General features: G+C 40.3%; 1 protein-coding gene across 2 annotated transcripts in view; it reads left to right on the forward strand.

Annotated features, from left to right (window-relative positions):
* PUS7 (pseudouridine synthase 7) overlaps window positions 1-26721 on the forward strand; it is a 45493-nt gene extending 18772 nt beyond the window's left edge. For both annotated transcript variants that reach the window (XM_058523628.1, XM_058523638.1), the window contains 11 exons: window positions 539-650; window positions 2611-2688; window positions 12924-13052; window positions 13699-13824; window positions 17709-17770; window positions 18858-19018; window positions 20023-20149; window positions 22163-22264; window positions 24555-24684; window positions 25653-25744; window positions 26380-26721. In XM_058523628.1, coding sequence (XP_058379611.1) covers window positions 539-650; window positions 2611-2688; window positions 12924-13052; window positions 13699-13824; window positions 17709-17770; window positions 18858-19018; window positions 20023-20149; window positions 22163-22264; window positions 24555-24684; window positions 25653-25744; window positions 26380-26516 — 1256 coding nt within the window. In that variant the 3' untranslated portion in view covers window positions 26517-26721. The remainder of the gene's footprint in view (window positions 1-538; window positions 651-2610; window positions 2689-12923; window positions 13053-13698; window positions 13825-17708; window positions 17771-18857; window positions 19019-20022; window positions 20150-22162; window positions 22265-24554; window positions 24685-25652; window positions 25745-26379) is intronic.
* Window positions 26722-27187: the final 466 nt, after the last annotated feature.

Raw genomic sequence — 27187 nt, forward strand, 5'->3', positions numbered from 1 at the left:
CTTTTGTGATGGCAGTGGCCTTTGGAAAATCTAAAAGTGTCACTGAGGCAGCTCCTCACAGGCTTTCTCCCCCGCCCCGCTAAGGCATTCAGCCTGTATGTGTGGACACCTGACAGGGATACAAGGCAGGGCTTGTGGATTCCGACGTGACTGCTGTTCCTCTGGACTGCGTTTGTTCTAGAGCCAGTCGGCCCACCTGTTAGACACATGCCTATAAAGTAACGCCGCTGGGAAATGGTGGACCCCTCTGTGTTTCTCTGTGTGAAGGTTGCTGGTTAGTCTTAGTGATTTGTCAGACCACCTGCATTTCAGCTTTTGATTTTAAATATGGACAGGTAATGTTAAGTATCCAATCACAGAAAGTTTATACCTGTAGTCCACACAGCTGTAACCACCTAACCTATATTTCTTATCAGACTAGATTCAATTTCTCCCTCAAACGTTCCCTAGCAAAAAATGAGCTTGTAGGGTTTCATAAGAAAAAACTCAGATAACTTGTATTACGGTGTATATAACGTTTAATTTTTTTGTTTTTAAGATCCAAGAAAACATTCTTGGCCAAAATCTAGGGGAAGTTACTGCCACTTTGTACTGTACAAGGAAAACAAAGACACCATGGATGCTATTAATGTACTGTCCAAATATTTAAGGTTAGTATCTTGTTCTTGTGCCTATACAAAATCAAAACACGGAAATTTATTTTCCTCTTTCCATGCTAATGAAAAAGGAGTGGGAAAGGAGACAGATAGCAAATGTGCCTCCCAATTATAATTTTCTTAGACAATAGGTGAATTAATTTTTTTAACTCTGTCGCATATTGCCAATGATTCTGGATGAAAATTCTGTAAATAAGTAGTTTACGTATAGTTGAGAATTACCAGTCCATCCAGCTGAAAATAAAAGTTAACTGTCTTCCCTGAAAGCCTGCACTTTGATATGGCTGCAGAAGTTTGCTGTACTAAACTGTAAGGCCTTAATTCCTGGAGATTGACTGGACTGAAAACCCAAAACCAGTCAGATTTTCTCATAGGAATGCAAATATAACAGAGATTGGGTCTCCAAGGATGGGCCAGGTGCCAAAGAATTTTTTTTTAGAAATGAGTACAGGCACCACAGCAAATCTGTATGCAGTGGAAATTTACTTTTCAATGTACATTTAACCCAGTTTAAACATGGTACACAGTGTGTTCATTTGCTAGGGCTCCATAACAAAATACCACAGACTGGGTGGCTTAAGTAACAGAAACTAATTGTCTCATGGTTCTGGAGGCTAGAAGTCAAAGATCAGTGTGTTGGCAAGTTTAGTTTTTTCTGAGGCTTTTTCTTGACTTGCAGATGGCCACCTTCTCTCTGTGTCGTCCCATGGTCTTTCCTCTGTGCGTGTGTACCCTGGAGTCTCTCTGTGTGTCCAAACTTTCTCTTCTTATTTAGGTCACCAGTCAGATCGGATGGGGGCCCACCCTGCCAACCTCATTTTAACTTAATCACCCCTTTAAAGGCCCTATCTCCAGGAGTCACATTCTGAGATACTGGGGGTGAGGGCTTCAACATATGAATTCTGGGGGAGCACAATTCAGCCAGTGGGACTCAGGATCCTATTAAGTAACATTTTGTTTTACTCTAGTTGCTGGCTCTCTGGGAGGGAGTCTGGGAGAATAAACCATTCCTGATAGGAGGATAGACAACTGGGGAAGGAGTTCCTCTGAGGTCTGGAGTTGGGGATTGCTCAGAGTTCAAGAAATCCTTCCTGCTTTTTTCCCGTTCATGTGGAGCAGTTTTTATAAGATACTTCTTAGTTAACCAGCTTACTTATATCTTCGTGTCAAAACTATTCAAATCTCTGTTTTAGCATTTAGCTTTTTTATACAAAGAAATAGCATGTATTTATGGAAAATTCACATTATTAGTAACTTTTAAAATTGAAGATATGAGAGCCGGCCCGGTGGCATAGTGGTTAAGTTCGAACGCTCCGCTTCGGCAGCCTGGGGTGCGGATCCCAGGCACAGACCTATGCACCGCTTGCCAAGCCATGCTGTGGCAGGCATCCCACGTATAAAGTAGAGGAAGATGGGCACAGATGTTAGCCCAGGGCCAATCTTCCTCACCAAAAAAAATTGAAGATATGAAATTTTCAAAGTAGTACATTATCTATCTAAAATGAGTTTTTCTTCACCTTCACAGTTAGTAATCTAATGAATTGCATGTGATCAACAGGATGTGCATTGTTTCCTTTTTTGTTACTGGCTAGCTGAGTCTTTGAACACCATGCTATTTGCTAATAGCCACACTATTGGTGAGTGTTCTAGGTCAAGCACTGCAGAGAAGGGAGTTGTTTAGGTATCATTTACTTTCTTAGCTTACATATTAATTTATGTTTTTCTGGGTACATTTTTAAATAAAGTTTCTCCTTAATCTTCTCTTATTCTGTTATGATTTTAAGTATATATATATATTTTTTATTGTGAAATTTTTGTTGTACGTTATTGTTTATCAGTCACCATATAAGTGCATCCCTCCACCCAAAGTATATTTATTTTTAATCTTAAATTATGAGAAATATGATTTCCTGATGGTATGTGACTTCAGATGGTTTTGTTTTTGACTTGCCAGAGTCAAGCCAAACATATTCTCCTACATGGGAACCAAAGATAAAAGGGCCATAACCGTCCAGGAGATTGCTGTTCTCAGGTGAGTAGAGAGTACATACTGGGATTCCTGCTGCAAAATCCTAGCACTACCTGTCACAGTTTTCAAATCTGCTTTGTGGGTTTACCTCTTCCATCTTTATTTTTTAGTTATTTTTGTGTGTGTGTGAGGAAGATGGGCCCTGAGCTAACATCCATGCCCATCTTCCTCCACTTTATATGGGACGCCGCCACAGCATGGCTTGACAAGTGGTGCGTCACTGCGCGCCTGGGATCCGCGCCTGGGATCCGAACCGGCGAACCCCGGGCCGCCGCAGCGGAGCCTGCGCACTTAACCGCTTGTGCCACCTGGCCGGCCCCTGCCTCTTCCATCTTTAGATGGTGCCTCTGCCAATTCAAAAAATTCTGTTTCTGTTTGTTTTTTTCTTCTTGCTTATCTGTATTTCCTAATGTTTTTCCAGCAAACATATTATTTGTGTAATTTTTAAAGGGTTTTTGTGGTAGAGCCAAAAGAAGAAGCGCTTCTTTCTCTCCCTTCTTTCTTTTGTTTATTAAATATCATTTATTTAAAATTTAATTACAAAACAGTGAATGAGCTCTTTGATCTACACACTGGAGGTACAGAGATGAAAAAGGTGGTCTCTGCTTTTGAAGCAGTTATAATCTAATGGAGCAGATGGACAAGTGAGTCAGAGCTCACCACATAGTGAGATAAATGCTGGAATTGAGGTATATTTGGGGTATTAGGGTAAACGTGACAACAAAGCAGGAGACTCATCATGGGGAGCACAAGCCTTTCACAGAAAATGGGATGCTTGGGTTTCAATCTAGATGAGGGTTTCTCAGCCTCTTCACTGTTGGCATTTTGGGTGGATGATTCTGTGTTGTGGGGCCGTCCTGTGCATTGTAGGACATTAGGCACAGCCCTGATCTCTACCCACTAGATGTCAGTAGCGCACACACACACAACCCCCCGCCCGTTGTGACAAACAAAAATGTCTCCAGACATTGCCACATGTCCCTTGAAGGGCAAAATTGTCCCTGGCTGAGAACCACTGGTCTAGATTCTAGAAGGAGGAGTAGGAGTTTCCTGGGGCTGAGGAGGGTCTAGAGTTGTTTGTCCTGAACCAAGAAAATAGCTTGTGAAAAGGCATTGGAAAGGAAATGGGGTGCATAGTGCGCTTGGTGCCTGGCAGGTCCCTTAGTTTTGTGGGAGCATAACAAGAAATAAGGCTTGAGGGGTAGGCAGGATCCAGATCCTGAAGGACCCTGTAGGTCATGCTGAGGATCTTAGACTTGACCTTAATCTCAGCAGGGGGAGTTGTGTGTAGAGGCAGGATTAGAGGGTGTGGGTGGAGTAAGATGGATGAAACTAGAGATGAGGGCTATTGCCAAATTCTGGGGAAGAGAACAGGGGTCTGAACCAGTCAGTTCCGTGAAGGTAAAAGAGGAAGGATAATTTATAGCTGTGCGAAGTCAGGCAAACTCAGGCCTTCGTCTTAGTGCTCCCCCTGAAGTAGGGAGAGGCCGGAGGGAGTGATAAAGGGGCAGCATAAAACTCTTGGAGGAGATGCCTATATTTATTATCTTTAATATGGTGATGGTTTCATGGGCTTGTTCACATGTTAAAACTTGTACATTTTGAATATGTACAGTTTACCATATGTTAATTATACTATAATTAAAAACAAAGTCATCTGTGCTTGCTGTCCCCACTTAAATACAGATATTTATTTGTAATTTCCCCATCTTTTCATAAAGAATTTGAAGTGGCATCTCCTCTTCACTCCACAATCCCCTACAATCTGGCTTCTTTCCCACCACTTTTCTGATTCACTTGAAATATTGTCAGGATTGAGTCCCTGATTGCATCCTAATGGGTTCTCCAGTCCTTTTCTTCCTTGACCTTGGGACAGTGTTGTGGGGTAGTCGTAAAAGCAGAGTAGGAACATATTCTCTCCATGGCTTTACTAGTGGTGTGTGCAGATGTTGACGTGTTTGGAAGGGAGCAGGAGGAGGCACCTGAAGATGACGGTGTTTCCTACACGGTGGCCTGTTCTCGTTTTCTTCCTGAGACACGTGGAATGTGGAGTAAGCTGCTGAAAGTGAAGGGGGCAGGGGTGGGAAGGGAGCTTGAAGAGTGTGAAGATTCGAAACAGCCTCTGTGGGTAATGGGCCAGCTGGCTGACTGCAAACTCTGAAGAATGGGGGCAACAGCAGTGGCTTGAAGGCTCAGGCTTTCCCATCCTCTGTGGCTTTGGGACACAGAAGGAACTAGGTAGAAAATGAAAGTTGTATCATAGTTGTACTTTGTCAGAGATTGCCTTGTTCACAGCTTGGTATATTTTTTGTGGGGAACTCTTTTTTCTTTGTAAACCAAAATACTTATATAACGTGTGTTTTTTTCTTGAAAGCAATAAATAACGTACCTCTTTCCCTGTTAGTACATAGCAAAAGATATTTAAGTACATGAATGTATCCTAATAATGAACTATTACTCTTTTTTTTATGTGAGGGTCAAAAAATGGCATCTCATTATTTTATATTGCATTATATGATGTGAAATCTCTTGGACTGTTTGAAGAGTGAAGATATTTATTTCTCTTCTTGGTCAGCCGCCAGGTGTCATACTTGATCACGGTGCTGCTCTTTTCATAGACCTCTGTTGACTTTATCATCTTCCTGTTGACTTAGTAAGAAAGCATATTAGACACCTAAGTGTTGGCCTTTGGAAAGCACACAGCACTTATCTCGCGGATGCAGGCTACACCCTTAGTTTGCTTAATAGATACGTGGGGCCGGGGAGATTGACCTTTCCCGTGAGAACTGGTGAATAGGGTAAAGCCACTCTGCCACCCAAGGATTTTAATTATTGTTGATGATCAATCCTGGGGATAAGCAGCATTTCTTTTCACCTTCATGTAACTCTCCAGAGTCACCTAGTAATTTTAACAGGATCTCAAGCAGGAACAGCCTCATTCAGAATGATTTGTTTCTTTTCCTGCCTCTTCCTGCCAGTCTCCTTTCTGAGCCTGGGCCAATATTTCCCTGGCTTTGTTAATAAAGCCTTTTTGTGCAACATGCTGCTTTGGTTGGCTCCTGATGTTTAAAAGTGAGATTTTGGTATTCCTAAGTTATTGACAGAATTTGCTATGACCAAAGAGCTTGATCCAGGATCATCAGAATTAAAAATGTGAACAGTATCATGAAGATATTGTCAGCTTCATTCCATCTGTTCTTAGGGAGCACCCACACCAACAAAAACTGAGTATAGCTCTTCCTTTCTGCTGTGCCAGTGGGATTCAGAAATACGTGTCTGTTGTATATTCAGGAATAGACAATAGAATATGATTCAGCCATGAGAAGGAAGGAAGTACTGCCACAGGCTACAACATGGATGAGTCTTAAAAAGATTATGCTAAGTAATAGAAGTCAGACACAAAGGGACACACGTTATATGATTATATTACTATGAAATGTCCAAAATAGGGAAATCTATAGAGATAGAAAGTAGATTAGTGGTTGCCAGGGGTTACAGGGAGAGGGAATGGGGTTACTAGATATAGGGCTTCTTTGGGGGTTGATGGGAATGTTCTGGAATTAGATAGTGGTGACAGTTGCACACCATTGTGAATATACTAAAAACCGCCGAATTGTAGACTTTATGTGGTTAAAATGATAAATTTTATGTTAAGTTAATTTTATCTCAAACAAAAAAAAAAGGACAGACCTGTCCGACACTTCCATGGCTATCAGGGAGCAGTCTCCAGAGTCTCTTTCCAGAGCTGCCAAGTTGCCTCCTGACTCTTAAATATTCCGTCCATTTCTGCAGCAGTAGTTACTAACCAAAGAGGAGTTCTGTCCTCCTGTTCCCCCCTCTCTTCATCCTGATCCTCTGCTTTCTGGATTCTTTGGAATACAATTCCTGGATTAATTTATGCCCTGTGGTTCTACCACTGTCCCCATATATCTGAAGTTGAGGACATGGTGCCCTTTTTCTCCTGGACCAGCTGCCTCTGAGCAGCTGGCCCAAGGCTGGACTAGACCTGCTTTACGCCTTTTTAGTCCTCAAGTTGGACAGAGGGTTGAGGGCGGGGAGGGAGGGTAATGGAGTATGAGCTTTGCCCATTTCCCAACTTCTCTGGCTAGCTTCCTGCATTTTATATTGACAGATTTTTTTTTCTCAAGAAATTTGGTCAGGCTGCTTCTGCACATATTAGACCAGGAAACAAATAGGCTGATTGATAATGCATCAAGGAAATGTCTTCAGGGAGTGTGGGGAAATTTTCAGCAAAGGAACAAGAATTGTGTGAGAGGTAATGGCAAGCTGGTACTATATAGGTGAATTTTGAACAATATGTTTAACTCAATAACAGAATATTTGTAACCAGGGAGTAAGATCAAATTTCCCATAACCAGGGCCATAACCAGAGAGTAGGATCAAGTTTCTCTGTTAACTTTTCACCTAACATTGGGACTTCAGCGGCTGCAGAGCAGGGCACATTCCTGGGGACTGCAGCCAGGAGGAGCTACTTTGTGTCTACAGACCAGGCACCTGGGGTCAGAATGCAGGGATTCATGCAGGCCCAGTGCCCAGGATCCACGTCCAGGCCCTCCCGACTCCTGTGTTTGCAGGCAGGGCTGGAACATGGCTCCTGATGGCAGGAGCCAGTGGGGATGAGGTCAGGGAGCAGCGCTGAAACATGCCCAGAGTCTAGAGCCGGGAAGAGTGGGGTGTGTTCTCCAGCAAAGCGAAGCTCAGACACCTTCATTCTAGGAGTTCTCAGAGGAGAGGGCTTTTCAGAGAAAGTCTGAATTCAGAAAAAATTAAAACCATTTTCTTATGCACAATGATGTAGTATGAAGCGTTATTTGTAACTTCAAAAAATTGTAAACCCAATGACCCAAATTGGGGACTCTTAAATAAAGTGAATGGTTAAATAAATAAGTAAATTCCAATTGATGGATTATTTTTGACCATATTAGATTATTTCCAATTACATAAAACCTCTTCACTAAAATAGACATGAATACTGTCTAACAAAGTATCTTTAAATGACAAAATATGAAAATTTCAAATGAAAAGCCAATGTCTTATTTAATGGTGAAATACTAGAAGCATTTCATTTAGGCCAGGAACAAAATAAATAAAGATGACCACATATTACCACTATTTATCATTGTTCGGAATTTACTATAATGCAAACAAACAAAATTAAGAAAAAAGTGGTATAGGGCTGGCCTCGTGGCTTAGCAGTTAAGTGCATGTGCTCCGCTGCTGGTGGCCCGGGTTCGGATCCCGGGCCCGCACCAACACACGGCTTCTCCGGCCATGCTGAGGCCGCGTCCCACATACAGCAACTAGAAGGATGTGCAGCTGTGACGTACAACTATCTACTGGAGCTTTGGGGGAAAATAGATAGATAGGAAGGAAGGAAGGGAGGGAGGGAGGGAGGAAGGAAGGAAGGAAGGAGGGAAGGAAAAGTGGTATAAAAACTGGAAGGGAGGTGGCCAGATTTCAGTTTTTGCAATGATTGTTTCTACTCAAGGAGTTGACTGGAAGTTATATAAGATAAGAAAGATTGATGTACAAAAATCAATATGCAGGCAATAGCCAGTTAGAAGTTATAACGGAAAAAAGAAGTCTTTTACACAGGAAAAGGTAAAAAGAGAAGATACCTAAAAAAGAAAGATTTTTAAAAAGTATAAGATCTTTATGAAGAAAACTTCTAAATGCTATTGAGAGATGTAAAAGACTTGAATAACTGAATGATGTAACGTGTTTTTGGATACATATAAGTGTCTTATTGAATAAACGTATAAATTTATGCTGATACTAATGAAAATACCAATAGAATGGGGTTTTTTTAAACTAATCAAGCTGATCATAAGGTTAATTTTGGAAAGTTAAGATGCAAAACTAGCCATAAAAATTCTGGAAAAAGTGACAAAGGGGGATTAGCCTCAGTATATATTAAAGCGTATTATAGAAATATAGCAGTTAAAGCAATTTGATAATGGCACATAAATAGGTAGAGTCGAGTCATTATAGATCCAGATACATCCACAGATTTAGTATGTATTCAAAGTAGCATTTAAAATCAGCAGAGAAAAAATAGTTGAGTCAATGAATGTTGTTGAGATAACAACATTCATGATATCATGAATTCATGATAACAACATTCATGATAACAACATTCATGTCCAGATGACTCAGGACATCTTCCTGAGTCGTCATGACCTCCATCGTGACCTCTTTAGGCATCAGAAGTTGACTGGGAGAGAGAAATGGAAACTCCCACTCAAAGCCCCTGGAAAGACAGTGCCCAGAGGTCTTGTATTTTTTGCCACAACCAATGTAAACTTGTAAAAGACCAGTAGTGAAGATTAGTGTATTGGTGAATGCGTGGAGGCCAACACTTCTCTACATGAGATGTCATAAAAAGCACATCACTGCTATAAGCCAAAAGGAAACAAAATTAAAAATATTTTTATTATTAAAAAAAACATACTGTAGGGGCCAGCCCCGTGGCGCAAGCGGGTAAGTGCGCACGTTCCACTGCGGCGGCCCGGGGTTCGCCGGTTCGGATCCCGGGTGCGCACCGACTCACCGCTTGTTAGGCCATGCTGTGGTGGCGTCCCATATAAAGTAGAGGAAGATGGGCATGGATGTTAGCCCAGGGCCAGTCTTCCTCAGCAAAAAAGAGGAGGATTGGCATTGGATGTTAGCTCAAGGCTGATCCTCCTCACAAAAAAAAAAAAAAAAAAAACCCATACTGTAAAAGTACTCTACTTACTCTTGGGATACTTTTTCAAAAAATAATCTCTGACTAGGGACACCCTTTCTAAGTATGCTTAAATCCCAGAGCTATTTAAAAAAGAAATCATAGGGCTGGCCCCGTGGCTTAGCGGTTAAGTGCACGTGCTCTGCTACTGGTGGCCCGGGTTCAGATCCCGGGCGTGCACCAACACACTGCTTCTCCAGCCATGCTGAGGCCGCATCCCACATACAGCAACTAGAGAGATGTGCAACTATGACATGCAACTATCTACTGGGGCTTTGGGGAGAAAAAAAGGAAGAGGATTGGCAATAGATGTTAGCTCAGAGCCAGTCTTCCTCAGCAAAAAGAGGAGGATTAGCACGGATGTTAGCTCAGGGCTGACCTTCCTCATGAAAAAAAAAAAAAAAAGGGAAAAGTGTCCTTACAGTGGAAAAAGCTAGCAAATACCCTCCTAACCCAGTGATTATATTTATCACCATCGGTGATGGAGGCACTGAGTCATTGCCTTTTGCTGGGTTGCACTGAGAAGGCCACAGCATCACCTCAGTTGTATTGCTCCTGAAAGTTTACCTGAGTCTGATTACAAAGAACAATCAGACACCTCCAAATGGAAAGGCATTGTGTAAAGCAGCTGGCCTGATTCTTCTAAAAGTCAGATATCAACATAAAACAAAAGACTAGACATCCAGACATTAGCTTAGTGAAGACTAAATAGACATCACAACTGCAGTATGTGGTCCTTGATTAGATCCTGAATTTGGGGAGCTTAAAAAAAAAAATCTAATTGGGGCCAGCCCGGTGGCATAGTGGTGAAGTTCGTGTGCTCCACTTCGGTGGCCTGGGGTTCGCAGGTTCGGAACCCTGGCACAGACCTACGCACCGCTCATCAAACCATGCTGTGGTGGCGTCCTATATATAAAATAGAGGATAATGGGCACAGATGTTAGCTCAGGGCCAATCTTGCTCAGCAAAAAGAGGAAGATTGGCAACGGATGTTAGCTCATGGCCAATCTCCTCACACACAAAAAATCTAATTGATGTTACTGGGGTAACGGGGTGAGTTTGGCTATGGACTGCAGATTAGTGGTGTTGAATTCATGTTGGGCTTCCTGAGTGTGCCTGTGGTTACGCAGGAGAAGCCACTTGTTCTTAGGAGACACACTGGAGTCTTTAGGGGAAAGGTGTCCCAGTGTCCACAGCTGACTCTCAAATGGTCCAGTAAGATATATAGATTTTACGTGTGTGTGTGTAGTGTGTGGGTGTTCATATATCTAGAAAGAGAGAGAATGTAAATCTGGGAAAATGTTAACAACTGGTAAATCTAGGTGAAAGGTATAAGGTTGTTCATTATAGCGTTGCCAATTTTCTCCAGTTTTGAATTTTTTTTTCTTTATTTTTTTTTGGTGAGGAAGATGAGCCCTGAGCTAACATCCACGCCAATCCTCCTCTTTTTGCTGAGGAAGACTGGCCCTGGGCTAACATCTGTGCCCATCTTCCTCCACTTTATATGGGACGCCACCACAGCATGGCCTGACAGGTGGTGCGTCGGTGCATGCCTGGGATCTGAACCCGGGCCGCCAGCAGCGGAGCGCGCACACTTAACCGCTACGCCACAGGAGCAGCCCCCAGTTGTGAATTTTTTTAACATAAAGTTGGGAAATTTTCTAAAGTGTAAAATATAAATAAAGTAAATTCACAAAATGGGAAAGAATATTTGCAAACTATGTAGTAAAGGGTAGATTTCCTTAATATGTTAAAACAGCAAGAACAATATTAGCAATCAAATAGAAAAAGAAGTCACAGGACGAACAGGCAGTTCACAGTCAACATATGAAGAAACGTTTAACCTCACCCACAAATAAAATATCGTTTTTAACTTATCAGACTGGGAGAGCTCAAAAAGGTTTCTAGTCTGCTGTGTGAGGAGACAGCGATGAGGCAGTGGGCGCTGACATATTAGTGGTGTGAGCGTAAATTGGTATCACCTTTCTGGAGGGCAGTAGGGGTTAAAAATTAAAATTCCTGCCTTCCACTTCTATGGATTTATCCAAAACATACACCTATATAGGTGCACAGAGAAGTAGGAATAAGGATGTTGGCTATAGAATTGTTTGTAATAGCAAAAGATAGCTAGCAATTTAAATGTCCATCAAAGGGGACTGGTCAGATAAAGGGCTGGATGTCCATGCAGTGCAGCGGCTGCCCTGTGCAGCTGTCTGAAGAATGAGGCGGCTTCAGAAGTACCATATGGATAACGCAAATCTCTAATATGCATTTTTAAGTGAAAAAAGCAAGATGCTGAACAATTTATAATATAACAAAATGTAGGGAGGATCTGGGTGCTAATACATGGTTATGTTCACTTTGTGAAAATTCATTAAGCAGAACACTTATGATTTGTGTACTATTCTATGTGTATAACATATATTAAAAGCTTACCAAAAAAATCCAAAACAGGAAGAGATAGTAGGTACACGTATGTTTAGATATGCAGAAGTGTTTCTGGAAGGATATACAAGAAACTTAAGGTTGGCCGCCAGTGGAGAGACGTATTGGGGAATAGAGATAGGGCAAAGGCCTTTCGGGGCTGTATTTGTTTTTCTACATATATTACTATTAAATTAAGGCATTTTTAATGAAAATTTTTAAATGCCATTTAAATGATAGCAGCAAGGTACAAATTTGTGGCAGGATTCCGACAATTTATCTTTATCTAACATGTCTTTAAGGAAAAAAGAATGGGAGGAAATTCAAGGTTAGATGTTAACAGATTTTTTTCAGGTGATGAAACTATAAATTGCTTTTCTTTTCTTTGTACTTTTCTGCATGTTTCCAAGTTTTCTGTAGTCAGATCACAATATTTTTCTGATAGATGAAAATACGAGGACTGGCCCCGTGGCTTAGCGGTTAAGTGCACACGCTCCGCTGCTGGCGGCCTGGGTTCGGATCCCGGGCGCGCACTGACACACCGCTTCTCCGGCCATGCTGAGGCCGCATCCCACATGCAGCAACTGGAAGGATGTGTGGCTGTGACATACAGCTATCTACTGGGGCTTTGGGGGGAAAAATAAATAAATAAAATAAAAAAAAAATACGAGTAACTTTTTTAAATGCTTAATAACCATCTTGACAGTTGTGTGGGATTTCTCTCTACTCTTCTCCCCTTTCTCACCCCTCCCCCGTCAGAAATAGTGAAAATTCCACAGATAGTGTTGTTCCGTTACTCATCAGTATATAAACAACATGAGACTTTTAAGAGTATAAAGGTGGCCCGGGTTACGTCATTCCAACAGGAACAGGTATCCTTATGCTGGAGGAACGATCCAGAAGGAAACGGAAAGCGTGCCCACTCACCTGCCACGGCGCCTCTTTCCCGTTGTCCTCGCTGGGCGTAGTCTTGTTTGAAGCTGCCGTCTTCTGTCGAGGAGTGTCCTGGACTATTTCAGTCAGGCAGTATTTCATGATCTCTGCTCCTTTTGTATTTTATGTTTTTTAGAATAAGTGCGCAAAGACTTGCCCACTTGAACAAGTGCTTGATGAACTTTAAGCTGGGGAATTTCAGCTATCAGAAAACCCCCCTGAAGTTGGGAGAGCTTCAGGGGAATCAGTTCACTGTCGTTCTCAGGTAAAGCGCTGCAGTGAGAATGCAGGTGGGAGGGTCTTGCTGGGTCACGGCGGGGCTGTTGGGAACAATGTTAATCCAGTGAGCTGGTGCTGCCAGGCACTGCAGCCAGGGAGGGCAGAGCGGGCCGATAGGGCGGGGAGAGCAGACACTGCTGTGGTGTCTACCCCACCCCCACCCCCTCAGCACCGCCTTTGGAGGAAGATGTCTCCTTCAGATGCTGTGTTGAAAGACAAAGAGCCTATGATTCTGCTGACTTGGTACCTGGACTAGGCAACTTCATAGAAACAGAAAGTAGAAGGGAGGTTACCTGCGGTGGGGATGGGGGTGGTTGGAGAGTTATTGTTTAATGGGTGCAGAGTTTCAGTTTGGGAAGATAAAAAAGCTTGGGAAGTAGATAGTGATAAAGGTTGCACAACATTGTGAGTATACTCAATGCCACTATATTGCATACTTAAAAATGGCTAAAATGGTAAATTTAATGTTATGTATATTTTACCACAATTTTAAAAAGGACAAAGTCCTCAGGAGGTAAAGAGAAAGCTACAGGGGGCAAGGGAGAGGCGTGGAAGCCAAGCCGTGTTATTTATGAGGTGCATCCCTGAGTGTGTTTGTGTATTTTCTCTCTGCATAATGTTGGCCCCTGCAGAAACATAACAGGAACTGATGACCAAGTACAACAAGCCATGAACTCTCTCAGGGAGATTGGATTTATTAACTACTATGGAATGCAAAGGTTTGGAACCACAGCTGTGCCCACGTATCAAGTTGGAAGGTTTGTATTTAATTTCTTAATTTTTGTGTAAAAGAGCTCTCTCATAAAAAAAAGAAGCTGGGGTTTTCGTTAGTATTGTTTTTAGTTATTTCTAGATTTCCTCATGTCTGGGCCAGGTGAACCAGTGTGTCTCATCCTTTTGGGTGACCAACTGATCCACAGCCTCCTTCTAATTTTGGTTCAGTTTTAAGATAATACATGCACAAGGTAAAAAAATGAATCAGAGTTCAAAAAGATACAACCTGAAAAGTAAGTTTTTCTCCCACCCCTGATAGCCCACCCAGGGATTCTATTTTTATTTGCTTTTTTACAGGTAAATCTTGGGTCAGTAAGTGAGCCAACAGTAAGCAGCTGGGTACCTCAGACCTGGTGTAGCCTGATGGGAAGATGCAGTTTATGATCTCTAACAGCTGCGGTCCAGTTTTCACTTTTAGATAGTAGGAAATCCCTCTAGAGTAAGCTAGGGTGGGAATCCTGTCAGTCAGTGCTTGTGTTCATAAACCTACTCATGCTCTCCTGCTGCCCAGCAGAGACTGTGGTATGTAAAGTAATTATTCACGTGGGAGTTAGAATTGTGGAAGTTATAAATTGGAAGTGAACTCAGAGATTGTTTAGTTCATGTTCTTCCTTTTGTTTCAAACCCTTCTTTTTAGCAAAGATGAAGTGTAGGCTTTGGGAGGTCTGCCGGAGCTCACTGGCTGGTCAGCTGTAGTGCTGGGAGTAGAGGTGTTTTCTTGACTTCCAGTCTGTGGTTTCAGCAGCTGACTACATGAAGTTGCATTTGTTTGTGCATTTTTAAAAACACAAAATGATAAAAATCTCATGTAGTATTTCCTCTACCACTGTGAGGCAGTGTTGTAAAGGTTAAAATTAGTGAAGTCAGATGCCAGTTCTGAGCCTCAGATTACTCACCTGTAAAGTGGAGATGATAATGCCACCCTCACAGGGTAGTGAAAATGAGTTGAGATGATGTTTGTGCAGCACTTGTTTCTATGCCTAGAATGTAGTAAGTGCTCAATAAATGGAAAGTAATATTTTAAAATTAAAGCATACTGCCAAGAAGAAAACTATAGTAACTAATAATCACTATTAATTGATAGCAAAAGATAATATTGTCAATCTTGCAAATGGTCAAAGGACATTGATAAAGATAGTGAAGATGCTAATTGTCTCATGGGCAGAATACTTAAAGGAAGGCCGTATCACGCTTTGAATTTACAATTAATTTGGCAGAAGAACAGCCATGGGATCCTGTAAATTTTGCATTCCAGAGATAATGTAAAATAGCTAATGAAAATGAGATCAGATTTACCCAGTAACAAAAATTACATAGAATGCCCTAAGTATACAGTCAGCGTACAGTCTGTTCAGAATTCCAAACCAACAATTTCCGCAACATAAGAATATTTCCTGGCTTCAGAGCAGCCCGCTTTTACCACCATAGGACCTCCTAAGGAAAAAAAACAAACCCTCAGTTTATAGTTTAAAGATGGAAAAATGACTTGTATCCAACATATTTAAAGAACTCTTACAATTCAAAAACAAAAAGACAGACAACCTGATTAAAAAATGCGCAAAGGATATGACTGGATCTTTCTCTAAAGAAGCTAGACTAATGGCTAGTAAGCGTACAAAACGATGCTCTACATCACTAATCATTAGGGAAATGCAAGGGAAACCACAATGAAATACTACTTTATACCCACTGGGATGGCTATTATCAAAAAAAAACAAAGCAAAATAAATGTTGGTGAGGATGTGGAGATATTGGAACCCTTATGCGTTGCTGGTGGAAATATAAAATGGTACAGCCGCTGTGGAAAATGATATGGCAATTTCTCAAAAAAATTAAAGATAGAATTGCCGTATGATCCAGCAGTTCCATTCTGGGTATACTCCAAAGAAGTGAAAGCAAACACTCCGCAGATGCTTACACACCCATGTTTATAAGAGCATTACTCACAATAGCCAAAAGGTAGAAGCAACCGAGTGTCCATTAACCAAGGAATGGAAAAACAAAATGTGGTACATAGATACAATGTAATACCATTCAACCTTAAAAAGAAAGGAAATTTTGACACGTTACAACATGAATGAAACTTGAAGACTTCTATGCTAAGTGAAATAAGCCAGTCACAAAACGACAAATATTGTATAATTCCTCTTATGTGAGGTTTCTAGAGTAGTCAAATTCATAGACAAAGTAGAATGGTGGTTGCCAGGAGCTGGGGCGAGGGGGAAATGGGGAGTTACTGTTTAATGTGTGCAGAGTTTCAGTTGCGGAAGATTAAAAAGTTCTGGAGGCGATGGTCCTGATGTGAATGTACTTAATGCCGCAGAACTGTACACTTGAAAATGGCTAAAATGATAATTTTATGTTATGTATGTTTTACACAATAAAAAAAAAGGTAGAAGGAGGAAAGATAACGTAAGTAGAAAACATCTTAATGTGGAGTGGGCCAGATAGTCTGGCCTATTGTAAACCTAATATATACATATTTAGTATGGCCATGTATACTGAACCTTCACGTATATGGTAGCACCTCAAACGTGTTGAGAAGTCCTGTAATTAAGAAACTTTTTAATATATTACACCAGGTGTTGGCAAACTTTTCCTGATAGTAAATTTTTTAGGGTTTGTGGGCCATAGAGTGTTTGTGGCAGCTCCTCAGCTCTGCTGTTACAGTGGGAAAGCATCCGTACCCAATAAGTAAACGATGAGCACAGCTGTTTTCCAGTAAAACTAGTTACAAAAGCAAGTGGCCAGCCAGATAACAAAGGTTTTTGAGCACTGAAGTCTTTTTCCATGGTACCTGGCAGACCAGTGCCTAGTCCTGAATTCGTACTGCTCTGTTTTTGGAAGTGTTGCTAGAGGCCTAGGCAGCTAAATAATGTGTCACCCAGGAGTATATTTAAAGGCTGAGATAGCATGACTTGTTTCAGAACCACAAGGATGGCCAGCAATAGGAAACCTGTGAATGTAATTCATTGCATTAGTAGATTCAAAATCCGTATGATCTCAATAGATACCAAACCACATTGTATGTAATTTAATAGACAAAAATATCCCATATGGATTAACTTAAAAGCAGAGAAATAAAAACTCTAATTAACTAGAAAAACAAAAATAATTAATAGAAGGGATGTCTGTATTCTTATGATAGGGAAGGCCTTTCTAAATGTGACTCCGAGACCAGGAATCTTACTAGACAAAAATTTTATATATGACACACAAAATATAACTCCTGTATGGCAAAAGATAATATAGTAAAAGTTAAAGGAAAAATTACATACACTTACAGATACATCAAAAAATTATTGAAAAATACACTCTAAAGTGTTAACAGTGTTTAATTTCTTAGAGGTTGGATAACAGGTAACCTTCCTATGTACTGTTTGATTTTTAAGAAGCCTGTATAACTTACAGTCAGCACAAATAAAGATATTTCTATTTTGGCAAGAATAACAGAGAAGGATAAATTGTATTCATTCTGTTTGCCTATGCAAGAAAGTATTTAACATGGAGAAATTTTTGGAGACGTTTCAAATCAGTTTTGGTACATAAAGACTTAACTTTGGTTTGTACAGGTAAAATACCATGTATAGCAACTTAAAGCATGACTAGGTAGTATTTATACTATTACAGCATTTTAAAACTATGAAATGATATTAAATATTATGAGTAAACATCATGTTCTTAATTTTCTCTCTCTTTTAAGTTCTTTTGGCATTTATGTTTGAAATCTGTATCATTATATTAGTTTTTCAGCTTTTAATTTTAATAAAATATATAAAGTTAATATGATTTGTTGACTCCACAGATTTAGGCATATTAAATTCATTTTAATGCAAAATTAAGTAAAATAAATGCTGTTTAATTTTAGAGCTATACTACAAAATTCCTGGGCTGAAGTCATGGATTTAATATTGAAACCCCGTTCCGGAGGTGAGAATAAAATTCATGTTAAGAAAAAAATAGAATATATGGCTAGGTATTCATGGAATTACTTTGAATAAAAGTATGTGTGCAAATTGGGATAGTTATTTCAGAATTTTAAAAATTATTTTTACAGTAAAATAAAAAGTATAGTTTATTTCTTTACTTTTTTCACAAGTTTTATCTATATATTTGAGATTTATAATTTGTATCCTATTTTCAGCTCTTTAGCTTGTCTAACTTATTAATTCATAAATGAACACATTCATTTCCTTTTCCCCATGCACTACTAAATCTCTGAACATACAGGAATCCACACAGATTTTACTTGTGGTTAATTTGTTAAAGCTCAGTGTAATAGAATGTAAAAACTTAGCAAAAACATCTTGAAGATTTTTAGTTTGAAGAGTTCATAAAAACTTTCCACAAACTATCTCTAAAATCATACTGTATGGAAAAAGATTTAAGTTCTACTTTACAAATTATCAAATAAATTATGCCTCCTTTGGGTAATTATTCATTTGCAAATTAAAGAGATAAAATTGGGGCCAGCCCCAGTGGCCTAGTGGGTAAGTGGGGCGCACTTCACTTCAGCAGCCCCGGGTTCAGTTCCCAGGCTCAGACCTACACCACTCATCTATCAGTGGCCATGCTGTGATGGTGACTCGCAAAATAGAGGAAGATTAGCAACAGGTGTTAGCTTGGGGTGAATCTTCCTCAGCAAAAAAAATAAAATAAAATAAAATAAAATTGTTTAACTTTAAGGAAAGTAACCAATTAAATTTGACAATACAGTAGAAAAAAGAGAGGAGGAAGGAAGGACTACTAAGTTTTGTCTTATGTTCAATCAGCTGTGATAATGAACAGGAATTGGCTGTAAATCCAGGGATGGTAGCATGTTGACAAAGTCATCTAGTTCTGTAAACTTTCTACATTTCCCATCTTTTTGCTTTCTGATCATTATTCTCAGGTGAACAGAAGCTTTTCAGAGTACCTATATGACGAATAGCATTTTCTAATTTTGTGTTTTCTATGAAGCATTTTAAGTTATGTCAGTTGGACACATTGTTTAATCACAGCTTTTTTATCTCCCCAGCCGAAAAGGGGTACTTGGTTAAATGCAGGGAAGAGTGGGCGAAGACCAAAGACCCGGCCGCTGCCCTCAGAAAACTACCTGTCAAAAGGTGTGTGGAAGGGCAGCTGCTTCGAGGACTTTCCAAATATGGAATGAAGAATATAGTCTCTGCATTTGGCATAGTGAGTGCGATTTGTGAAGTCAGGCAATGACCCGAGGTGGTTCAATGCTTTTTAAATTTTATCTTTAAATGTTTTACTGAACTTGGAAAGAGCAAAAGGTAAATAAGGATCCTTTGGTGATCTCTGAGAGGTGTATGACCTGAGTGATCCTTTTCAGACCCTGGATGGTGATGGGGTGGGTGGTGGGTGCGGGCGGTGTTGGAGGGATTATACTAACATGGAGGGCTTGAGAAAAGCATTAATGTGGAAAACATTGTTGACAATGAAAATTTAATTAAGTATCTTGGTATTTGAGAAATTCAGAATCCATCATAGAGGTCATTTCTTGATCATTCTCCAGCATCAGAACTGCGACCTGCCTCAATGAGAGGGCTGCACAGTTAGTGATCTAAATGACTGCATTCTGATTTGGTTTCTTCATGGTGGTTCAGGAGTGGGTACCTCTTGAGTACCCACTCAAGGCAAGTGTAGTCTATACTAGTATTTGTATAATGCAGAATAGACTAAAGTTTAACCCTTAAACTTACATCTTAGTTACTCTTCCCCAGATGTACAAAAAAAGTGGGATTCTTGCTGTATACAATTAGTTGTCAGTTCAGTCATTTAGGTTTTCTCCTTCTGTAGAATTATGGGGGAGAAAGCACTGTTAGCCCTACAGTTGATGTGTGAATTCTTTGAGTTTGAATGACATCTATGTTTCTAATTTAGGGTGTAAATTCCATAGCATTTGCTTTATTTGCATGAATGTCTGTGCTGTGGATACAAAACGGAAGTGCTGCAGCTCTGCCGATGGGGACCACCCTTTAGTCTGAGGGCTCCCGGCTCTAAGATTGGTTGCTGCGGATCAGTCACTATTCCCATAGGCTGTTAGAAAAATGAGAGATTTAAGGTACAAGTTTCGTTTGCTAGTGTCAGCACTAAACAAGCAAGATGTCTTAGAAAGTACAACACTTTTAATATTCAGAATATTTTTTTTCCTTGCCTATTTTTTTCCTTCCCTCCAGATACCAAGAAATAATCGCTTAATGTATATTCATAGCTATCAGAGCTATGTGTGGAATAACATGGTGAGCAAGCGAATAGAAGAGTATGGACTGAAACCTGTTCCAGGGGACCTGGTTCTCAAAGGAGGTACAAAGGGAGATATCACTGTAGTCCACCAAACTAGGGTTCAGTTATTTGACAGTAGTGCTTAAAATCCAGCCTGGCTACTAGTTAAGAGAGAGAGATGCCTAGGAAGTTTGGAATATAAGAACATTATAATTTCAGATAGACTGGTTTGGATCTGGATCTTTAATGAAAAATATACATCTGATTACCAGGTGCCTGACGGTCTCTGGGCCTCCATTTTTCTCAACTAGAGTAGGATTTGGACTAGATGTTGCCTAAAATCCCTTTCCAAACTTTAATCTGGGTCCAGCAAATACTTCTCTGCACTTTTGATGTACTTTAGCCTCTTGGCCAGTTTTAAAGAGTTTCTTCAGGTTGGCAGCAGACTGGAGCTCACTTTACACGTGGGCCATGACATAGAGACACTCAGTGCATACTCTGTGCCCAAAGTGTTTATGAAACACGCAAATAATCCAATGTGCTGTTGGGCCCTGGCTGTGTGCTAGGACTCATGCTAATAAGCCCTTTGCCTACGTCATCTACTTTAAAGCTCACAGTGTGATTGGGAGGCATTCTCTCCATTCTTCAGATAAGTTCAGTCACCTGCCTAAGATTCCTCAGCTGGCTAAAAAACAAAAAGGCTGGGCTTCAGAATCATGCCTGTCTGTTTCCAAAGTAGATGTTCTTTTGGCATACCTGCTGCCCCTCTGCTGTCTGAAGAGACAGCCTGCTCATCTGCAGGTGTGCCTGATAAACCGCTAAGATTTTTAAATTTGTTCAGAAATTTTAATTATTTTTTCCTGCTTTAATATTTTTTTCTCATCCAATATTGATCACATCTGGTGTATTTTAATGTCTCTTTTGCCACCACATCTTATCCTCTAAATACAGACTGGTTTTTTTTTGTTATTCTTTTAGCAAAAATGCATTCATTTGTGATAGCTTTCCAAATAGTATTTTTTTGGGGGGGGGCCAGGGGGAAGGAAGATTAGCCCTGAGCTAACCTCTATTGCCAATCTTCCTCTTTTTGCTGGGGAAGACTGGCCCTGGGCTAACATCCATGCCCATCCTCCTCCACTTTATATGTGGAACGCCTGCCACAGCATGGCTTGTTGAGTGGTGCATAGGTCCGCGCCTGGGATCCAAACCTGTGAACCCCGGGCTGCCGAAGCAGAGTACGTGAACTTAACTACTACGCCACCAGGCCGGCCCGCCAAATAGTACTTTTTAATTTTATTTATTTATTTACTTTTTCCCCCAAAGCCCCAGTAGATAGTTGTGTGTCATAGGTGCACATCCTTCTAGTTGCTGTATGTGGGATGCGGCCTCAGCATGGCCGGAGAAGCGGTGTGTCGGTGCACGCCCGGGATCCGAACCTGGGCCGCCAGCAGTAGAGCGCACGCACTTAACCGCTAAGCCACGGGGCCGGCCCCTCAAATAGTATTTTTTAATACTGTGTATTTTATAAGTGTATTTATTATATATATATGTTTTAATACTGTATATTTTGTAGTATTTTTTAATAAGGAAGAAGGATCTGGTCTTTAAAAGCAAGAATTCCCAAAAAATGACGTTGCAGCTGAGAAGTAAATGTTTTTTAACTTTCTACTTCTAAATCCATGGTTTTTATTCCTTGGTAAAGTAGAAAAGACAGAAAGGTATATAGTCCATCTCTTTTTTTTTTTTTTTTTTTGATGAGGAAAATTGTCCCTGAGCTAATATCTGTGCCAGTCTTTCTCTGCTTTATATATGGGACGCCACCACAACGTGGCTTGATGAGCGGTGCATGGGTCCACGCCCAGGATCCGAACCCGTGAACCCCGGGCCGCCGCAGCAGAGAAGCAGAGCATGCGAACGTAACTACTACGCCACCAGGCTGGCCCCACCATCTTAATTTTTTAAGCTTAGTAGGCCAGTGAATCTGCACCAACTTGCACTTCTGACTGCTTAGAAGTGTATCATTTTAGAAGATGGAGCACATGAAAATATTGCCTATTTTCGTTTTTCTTCAGTTTATTCATTTGTGATTTGCAGCCACAGCCACTTATATTGAGGAAGAAGATGTTGATAATTACTCCATCCATGATGTGGTAATGCCCTTGCCTGGTTTCGACATTATCTACCCAAAGCATAAAAGTAAGTTCCCTGTATGGGGAAAATAGTTAAAATAAAGTCTAATACAGTTAAGCCACTGGCAGGCAAGAGTAGAGAGAGGGAAAAAATTAGTACTTTAAATATAATTTTAGAACTTTGATTTCCATCAGACTTGAAAAAATGCTTAGATTGCAAACATATGTAAACCATGTTTACTTATAAAAGTCTCCCAGAACGGGATGCGTTCAGATGGGTAATTTAAATTAAGAAAGGAGATGGTGGTGGCAGGGTAGTATTGGTATTGTTATTATTGGCATTATTATTTAAATTTGTGAAATTCACTAATTCTTATTAAGGATGGGAAGGGTTTAGCAAGAGTTTTTGAGAAAATGAATGGATAATTCTACTTTAACATTGCTTTCTTTAACCTTTTTTTAAACCATATAAGTACTGTCTGCTCATTGTGTTTTAAAAGTCAACGTGCACAGAAGTTTATTAAGTGAAAAGTCAGAATTATATTCCCTACCCTAGAGGCTGTTAAGAATTACTTCTGCTACTTTCATGGCTGCCATTTTGGGGAGAAAATTGGAACTTTTATTGTTCAAGGATTCAGAAATTTGAAAAAAAGAAAGCAGCTCTGTGCATGGGACCTACTTGGTGAAAGTGAGCCTGGAAATTTCCTCCTAGCCAGGGCTGCTCTGTGGGGGGTGTTTTCCTGTTAAAACGTCTTTTCTCTCAAGAGGCCAGAGTTATTTTACTTATCAATGTTATATTCCTTGAAATTTTATGAATCATAGAATGATCAGGATTAACACCCTTCTTTGATAATGCAGATACTTATAAAAGAGTTAAATAGTAATCTGCCACTTACTATTTGATTCATTTAATCAAATTGCTGTGCTCTAATACTTAAGTGAGGTCAACTTCACTGAGAGAAAAGGAGTAGAGAAGAGGAGAATGAACAAGAGAGGTAGATAAGGGAGGGGTGTGGTCGGCCTGTCCTGGTAGATGGCACAGTGAGGAACTGAGGAGACCGGTACCAGGAACGAATGAGAAGGAAGGCACCAAGGTGCTCAGAGCCACACTGGGCCTCTTTCCAAGAAAGGAGAAGAAAACATTCTTTTCTTCTTTCTTGTACCTCTCAGGATCAGCAACTTGGGCTAATATCAATTAAAACATAAATTCAGCACAGCCTTTGACAAAGCCATTCATGAAAACCTTGTGGCCGAGACAGGGGCACACAGACAGGATGGGTAGTAGATCAGACATGTGGATTTGTAACATATGCACACATGGCGGCCAGCGATGCCCGGTTTAGGGATCCCCGTTGTCCTTGTAAGTGTGTCGTGAGGGAGTCTTTCCTTGACCCTGGTCTACCTGACATTTTTTATGAATAACTTGAATAAAGAAATCTGTTTATCATATTTGCAAATGATGTGACCCAAAATAGTTAATATTAATTATATGAAAAATAAGTATTTAAAAAGAACTGCAGGGGGCATTTAATAGGGTTAAATGTAAATTCTCATGTTTATGTTCAAATGTAGAGATGGAAAAGGCCCAGTTTGATAGTAGTCTACATAAAAAGGATCTGGAGGTATTGCTGAACATAAGCCTGTTACCCCGAGGCAGATAAGGGGTTTGGTGGGCAGTACAGAAGTGTCAAAGGAGGGACAGTTGGAACCATTGTCTGGTCCAATACTTATGAATACATGTGGAAGAGGGCAGTTAATCTGCAGTGTTCCAAAGCAGTCAACAGAAGTTACAAGAAGACAGATTGCAGCTTGGAATAGGAGGAACTTTTAATCGCGGGCCTCACGAAGAAGTCATTCCCCGTAAATTGCAACATGCACACAAAGCCTGGATGATTGTCTCTCTTGGGTGTTATAAAAAAGATTCTACATCAGGTGCGAGGGTGAGCCAGATGGTTTTCCCAGGTCTCTTGTTTTTATACATTTATTTATAAGTACCTTCTTCCAGAAAGAGTTTGAGGCCTGTCTATACAGTCTCTTCCACCTCTGAGCACATATAAATTGTATTTCAGTGGCTTCTGATGAAGTGGCCTTTTGTAGCTAGCTTGGTAACCTTACACCTCAGGCACTGTGGCCGGTTGCAGAGACAGCTTACAAATTGGCCAAACCTAAGCTGGAGACACCTAGTCTTAGTTAGTAATCACGAAGTTGTGATTCCAGAGAACAGGCTGAATTTTCAACCAGGGTGACTGAGTTTGTTAGGATGATCTAACTGAACTTCCACGTTGCTGTTTGTAGTCTAGTTCAAGGTAGCTTGCTCACCTGCCGCATTCCAACTAACTTTTTGTATTTTGTATCAGTTAGTGAAGCCTACAGGGAAATGCTCACCGCAGACAATCTTGACATTGACAACATGAGACACAAAATTCGAGATTATTCCTTATCAGGGGCCTACCGAAAGATCATTATTCGTCCTCAGAATGTCAGCTGGTGAGTGATAGTCTGTAATGAAATAGAACTGAATGACTATGTCAGATTTTAAGCTTTTGCATCACATACATGTTTTTCAGTGCTTACAGCCTGGCATATAAGTGTGAATTGTTGTTGTTATTATTACTTTTATCATTACTGCTACTACTTGGTATTGTTCAAATCATCAGGAAATAAGAAAATGCAAACGTTCAGTGAAAGTAACTTAGTTTACATTTTATTGACATTACTAAATTATTGAGAAATGTGCAGAGCCTGAACCATTTCTCTACTTTTGAAACACTGAGATTTGCTTACAGAGATACCCCTGAGCAAGCCACCTCACTCACAATTAGCTGTGAGTCCCAAACACTGATCTGGTTGTTTTAATGTCATGTTTCTAGAGAGAAAAAGAAACTTGTATTAACCCATTTTAAAATACTTTAATACCTAGTATTATCTAGAGCTTTATTTTTAAAATTAAATCCTGAACTAGTTGCCCATTGCCAGGACATTCTCTCTCTTCCCTCTCTCCCTGTCCCTCTCTCCTCCTCTTCTCTGGATCGTGGGAAGGGGTGGCCGAGTTGGCCTGAGTCTTCCCCGCTTCAGAGCGCAGTTCCTCATGAGTAACACAGTGTTGTTAGTAGTGATAACCGCTCTGGAGAAAATATAAATGCTGTGATTAATTCAATCACACGTGTGCAAAGTGAAGTTTGCTACTTATCTACTACATATAAACAGAATTTCCATCCTAGGGAAGCATTTTATATCTTTGACATAGGCTGGCATCATCTATCACCTTGCTATATAATAATGCAAAGGTAATACTTAAATATAAAATTTGCCCCTGTTCTGTTATTGAAAAGTTCCACCTAGAATTATTTACAACAGACCTATGTGTTTTCCTTGCTAAACAAATGGTGATGAGCAGCTTAGCACCTTTTATGGAAGTTCACATTCACACTTTTCTTTCTTTATATGTTTTGAAGGGAAGTCGTTGCATATGATGATCCTAAAATTCCACTCTTCAACACAGATGTGGACAACCTGGAAGGGAAACCACCACCAGTTTTTGCTTCTGGTAAGTTTACTCAGCCATCAGTTCTGTGTCAACTGTGAAATGTTTTCTCATACAAAAACATAAATTAAAAAAAAAACTCTTAAAATCACTCCCTCCCACCCACTCCGGGATTTTTATTTTGTGTTTTATCATAATTTCATGATTATAGCTGGAGGTCAGTAATTAAAACAGTAAATCCCACTGAAAATGAATGAACATTATAGAAGGTTGTGAATATTAGGTGATTGATTATTTCCTCCCCCCCACCCCCCACAGAGAGTTAACAAAGGTGAGTGAAAACCGAGAAAAGAGAGTCAAACACTAAATTTGCATTCTCATTGTCAAATCCTCGTTGCCATTCCTTTGTCTGTTTTCACCTTGGACTCTCTTTTTTTTTTTTTCTTAATTATGCATGCATTTATCTCCTGTGCTCTTCTGTCATCTGCCCTTTTCATGAAGGTTGCAGGTAGAATTACCGTAGATCAGCTGGGACGTCCACTCCCAGATCTCTTCCTTCCTGTCCCTCCTCTGAGGCCGGTGGACGTAGAGGGCTGAGGAAGGGAGCACAGTTCCTTCATTTGTACAGAGATTATACGACTCAGCCTGATCTGTCTGCAGCCGCCTTACTTGCCTGACTCTTCTTTCTTGCCTGGCAGAAGGCAAATACAGAGCTCTGAAGATGGATTTTTCTCTTCCTCCTTCCACCTACGCGACCATGGCCATCCGCGAAGTGCTGAAAATGGATACCAGCATCAAGAACCAGACCCAGCTGAACACCACCTGGCTCCGCTGAGGCCTTCGTCCCCAGATGAGAAAATGCTGGCTTCCTGTTCATTCTTCTCTTAGTTCAGACCCCTATGCAGATTTTGGATCTTTGTAGTAAAAGATTATTTGTATTTTTTCAAGTTTTTATTAGCTTAATTTGCAATATTTGTACACATATACAAATCCTGAGGATCCTGATTCTAGCTCAGAGAATATAAATTGGTTGGAATGTATTTCAGGTGCTTATTAAATCATAGTAAAAGTCAGCTTTACTGGCTTTGTAAGAATTAAGAAGGACTTCGGTTTAAAGTAGCAGTTTTAGGTTTTGCCACATTCTTGAAGGACCACAGGAATTTTTAACACATCCATGGATGGAGTATACAACAATACATTTTAAGAGAAAATGCAGCAAAACATATCTTGACTATGGATAAAGAGAGCACTCCGCTGACTTATGAATATAAATACAGTACTCATGCTTATTTACATGACAATAAAAACATCTACAGGTTTATAAACATAAAATGATTGTTATTATCTAGCTTATGCACCAGGTTCAGGTAATTGTTTCTAGATTTTTTAGTTGCAATAGCTTTTGCATTTATGTTGTCATTGCCTTGCAGGACAGTTACAGTGATAGGGCCTTTTTTCTTGATGTAAACTTGTGCAGCTATTTTTATTAGTTAAGGTCTAATTTTT

The sequence above is a fragment of the Diceros bicornis genome, chromosome 3, assembly GCF_020826845.1.
Source record: "Diceros bicornis minor isolate mBicDic1 chromosome 3, mDicBic1.mat.cur, whole genome shotgun sequence".
Taxonomy (NCBI): domain Eukaryota; kingdom Metazoa; phylum Chordata; class Mammalia; order Perissodactyla; family Rhinocerotidae; genus Diceros; species Diceros bicornis.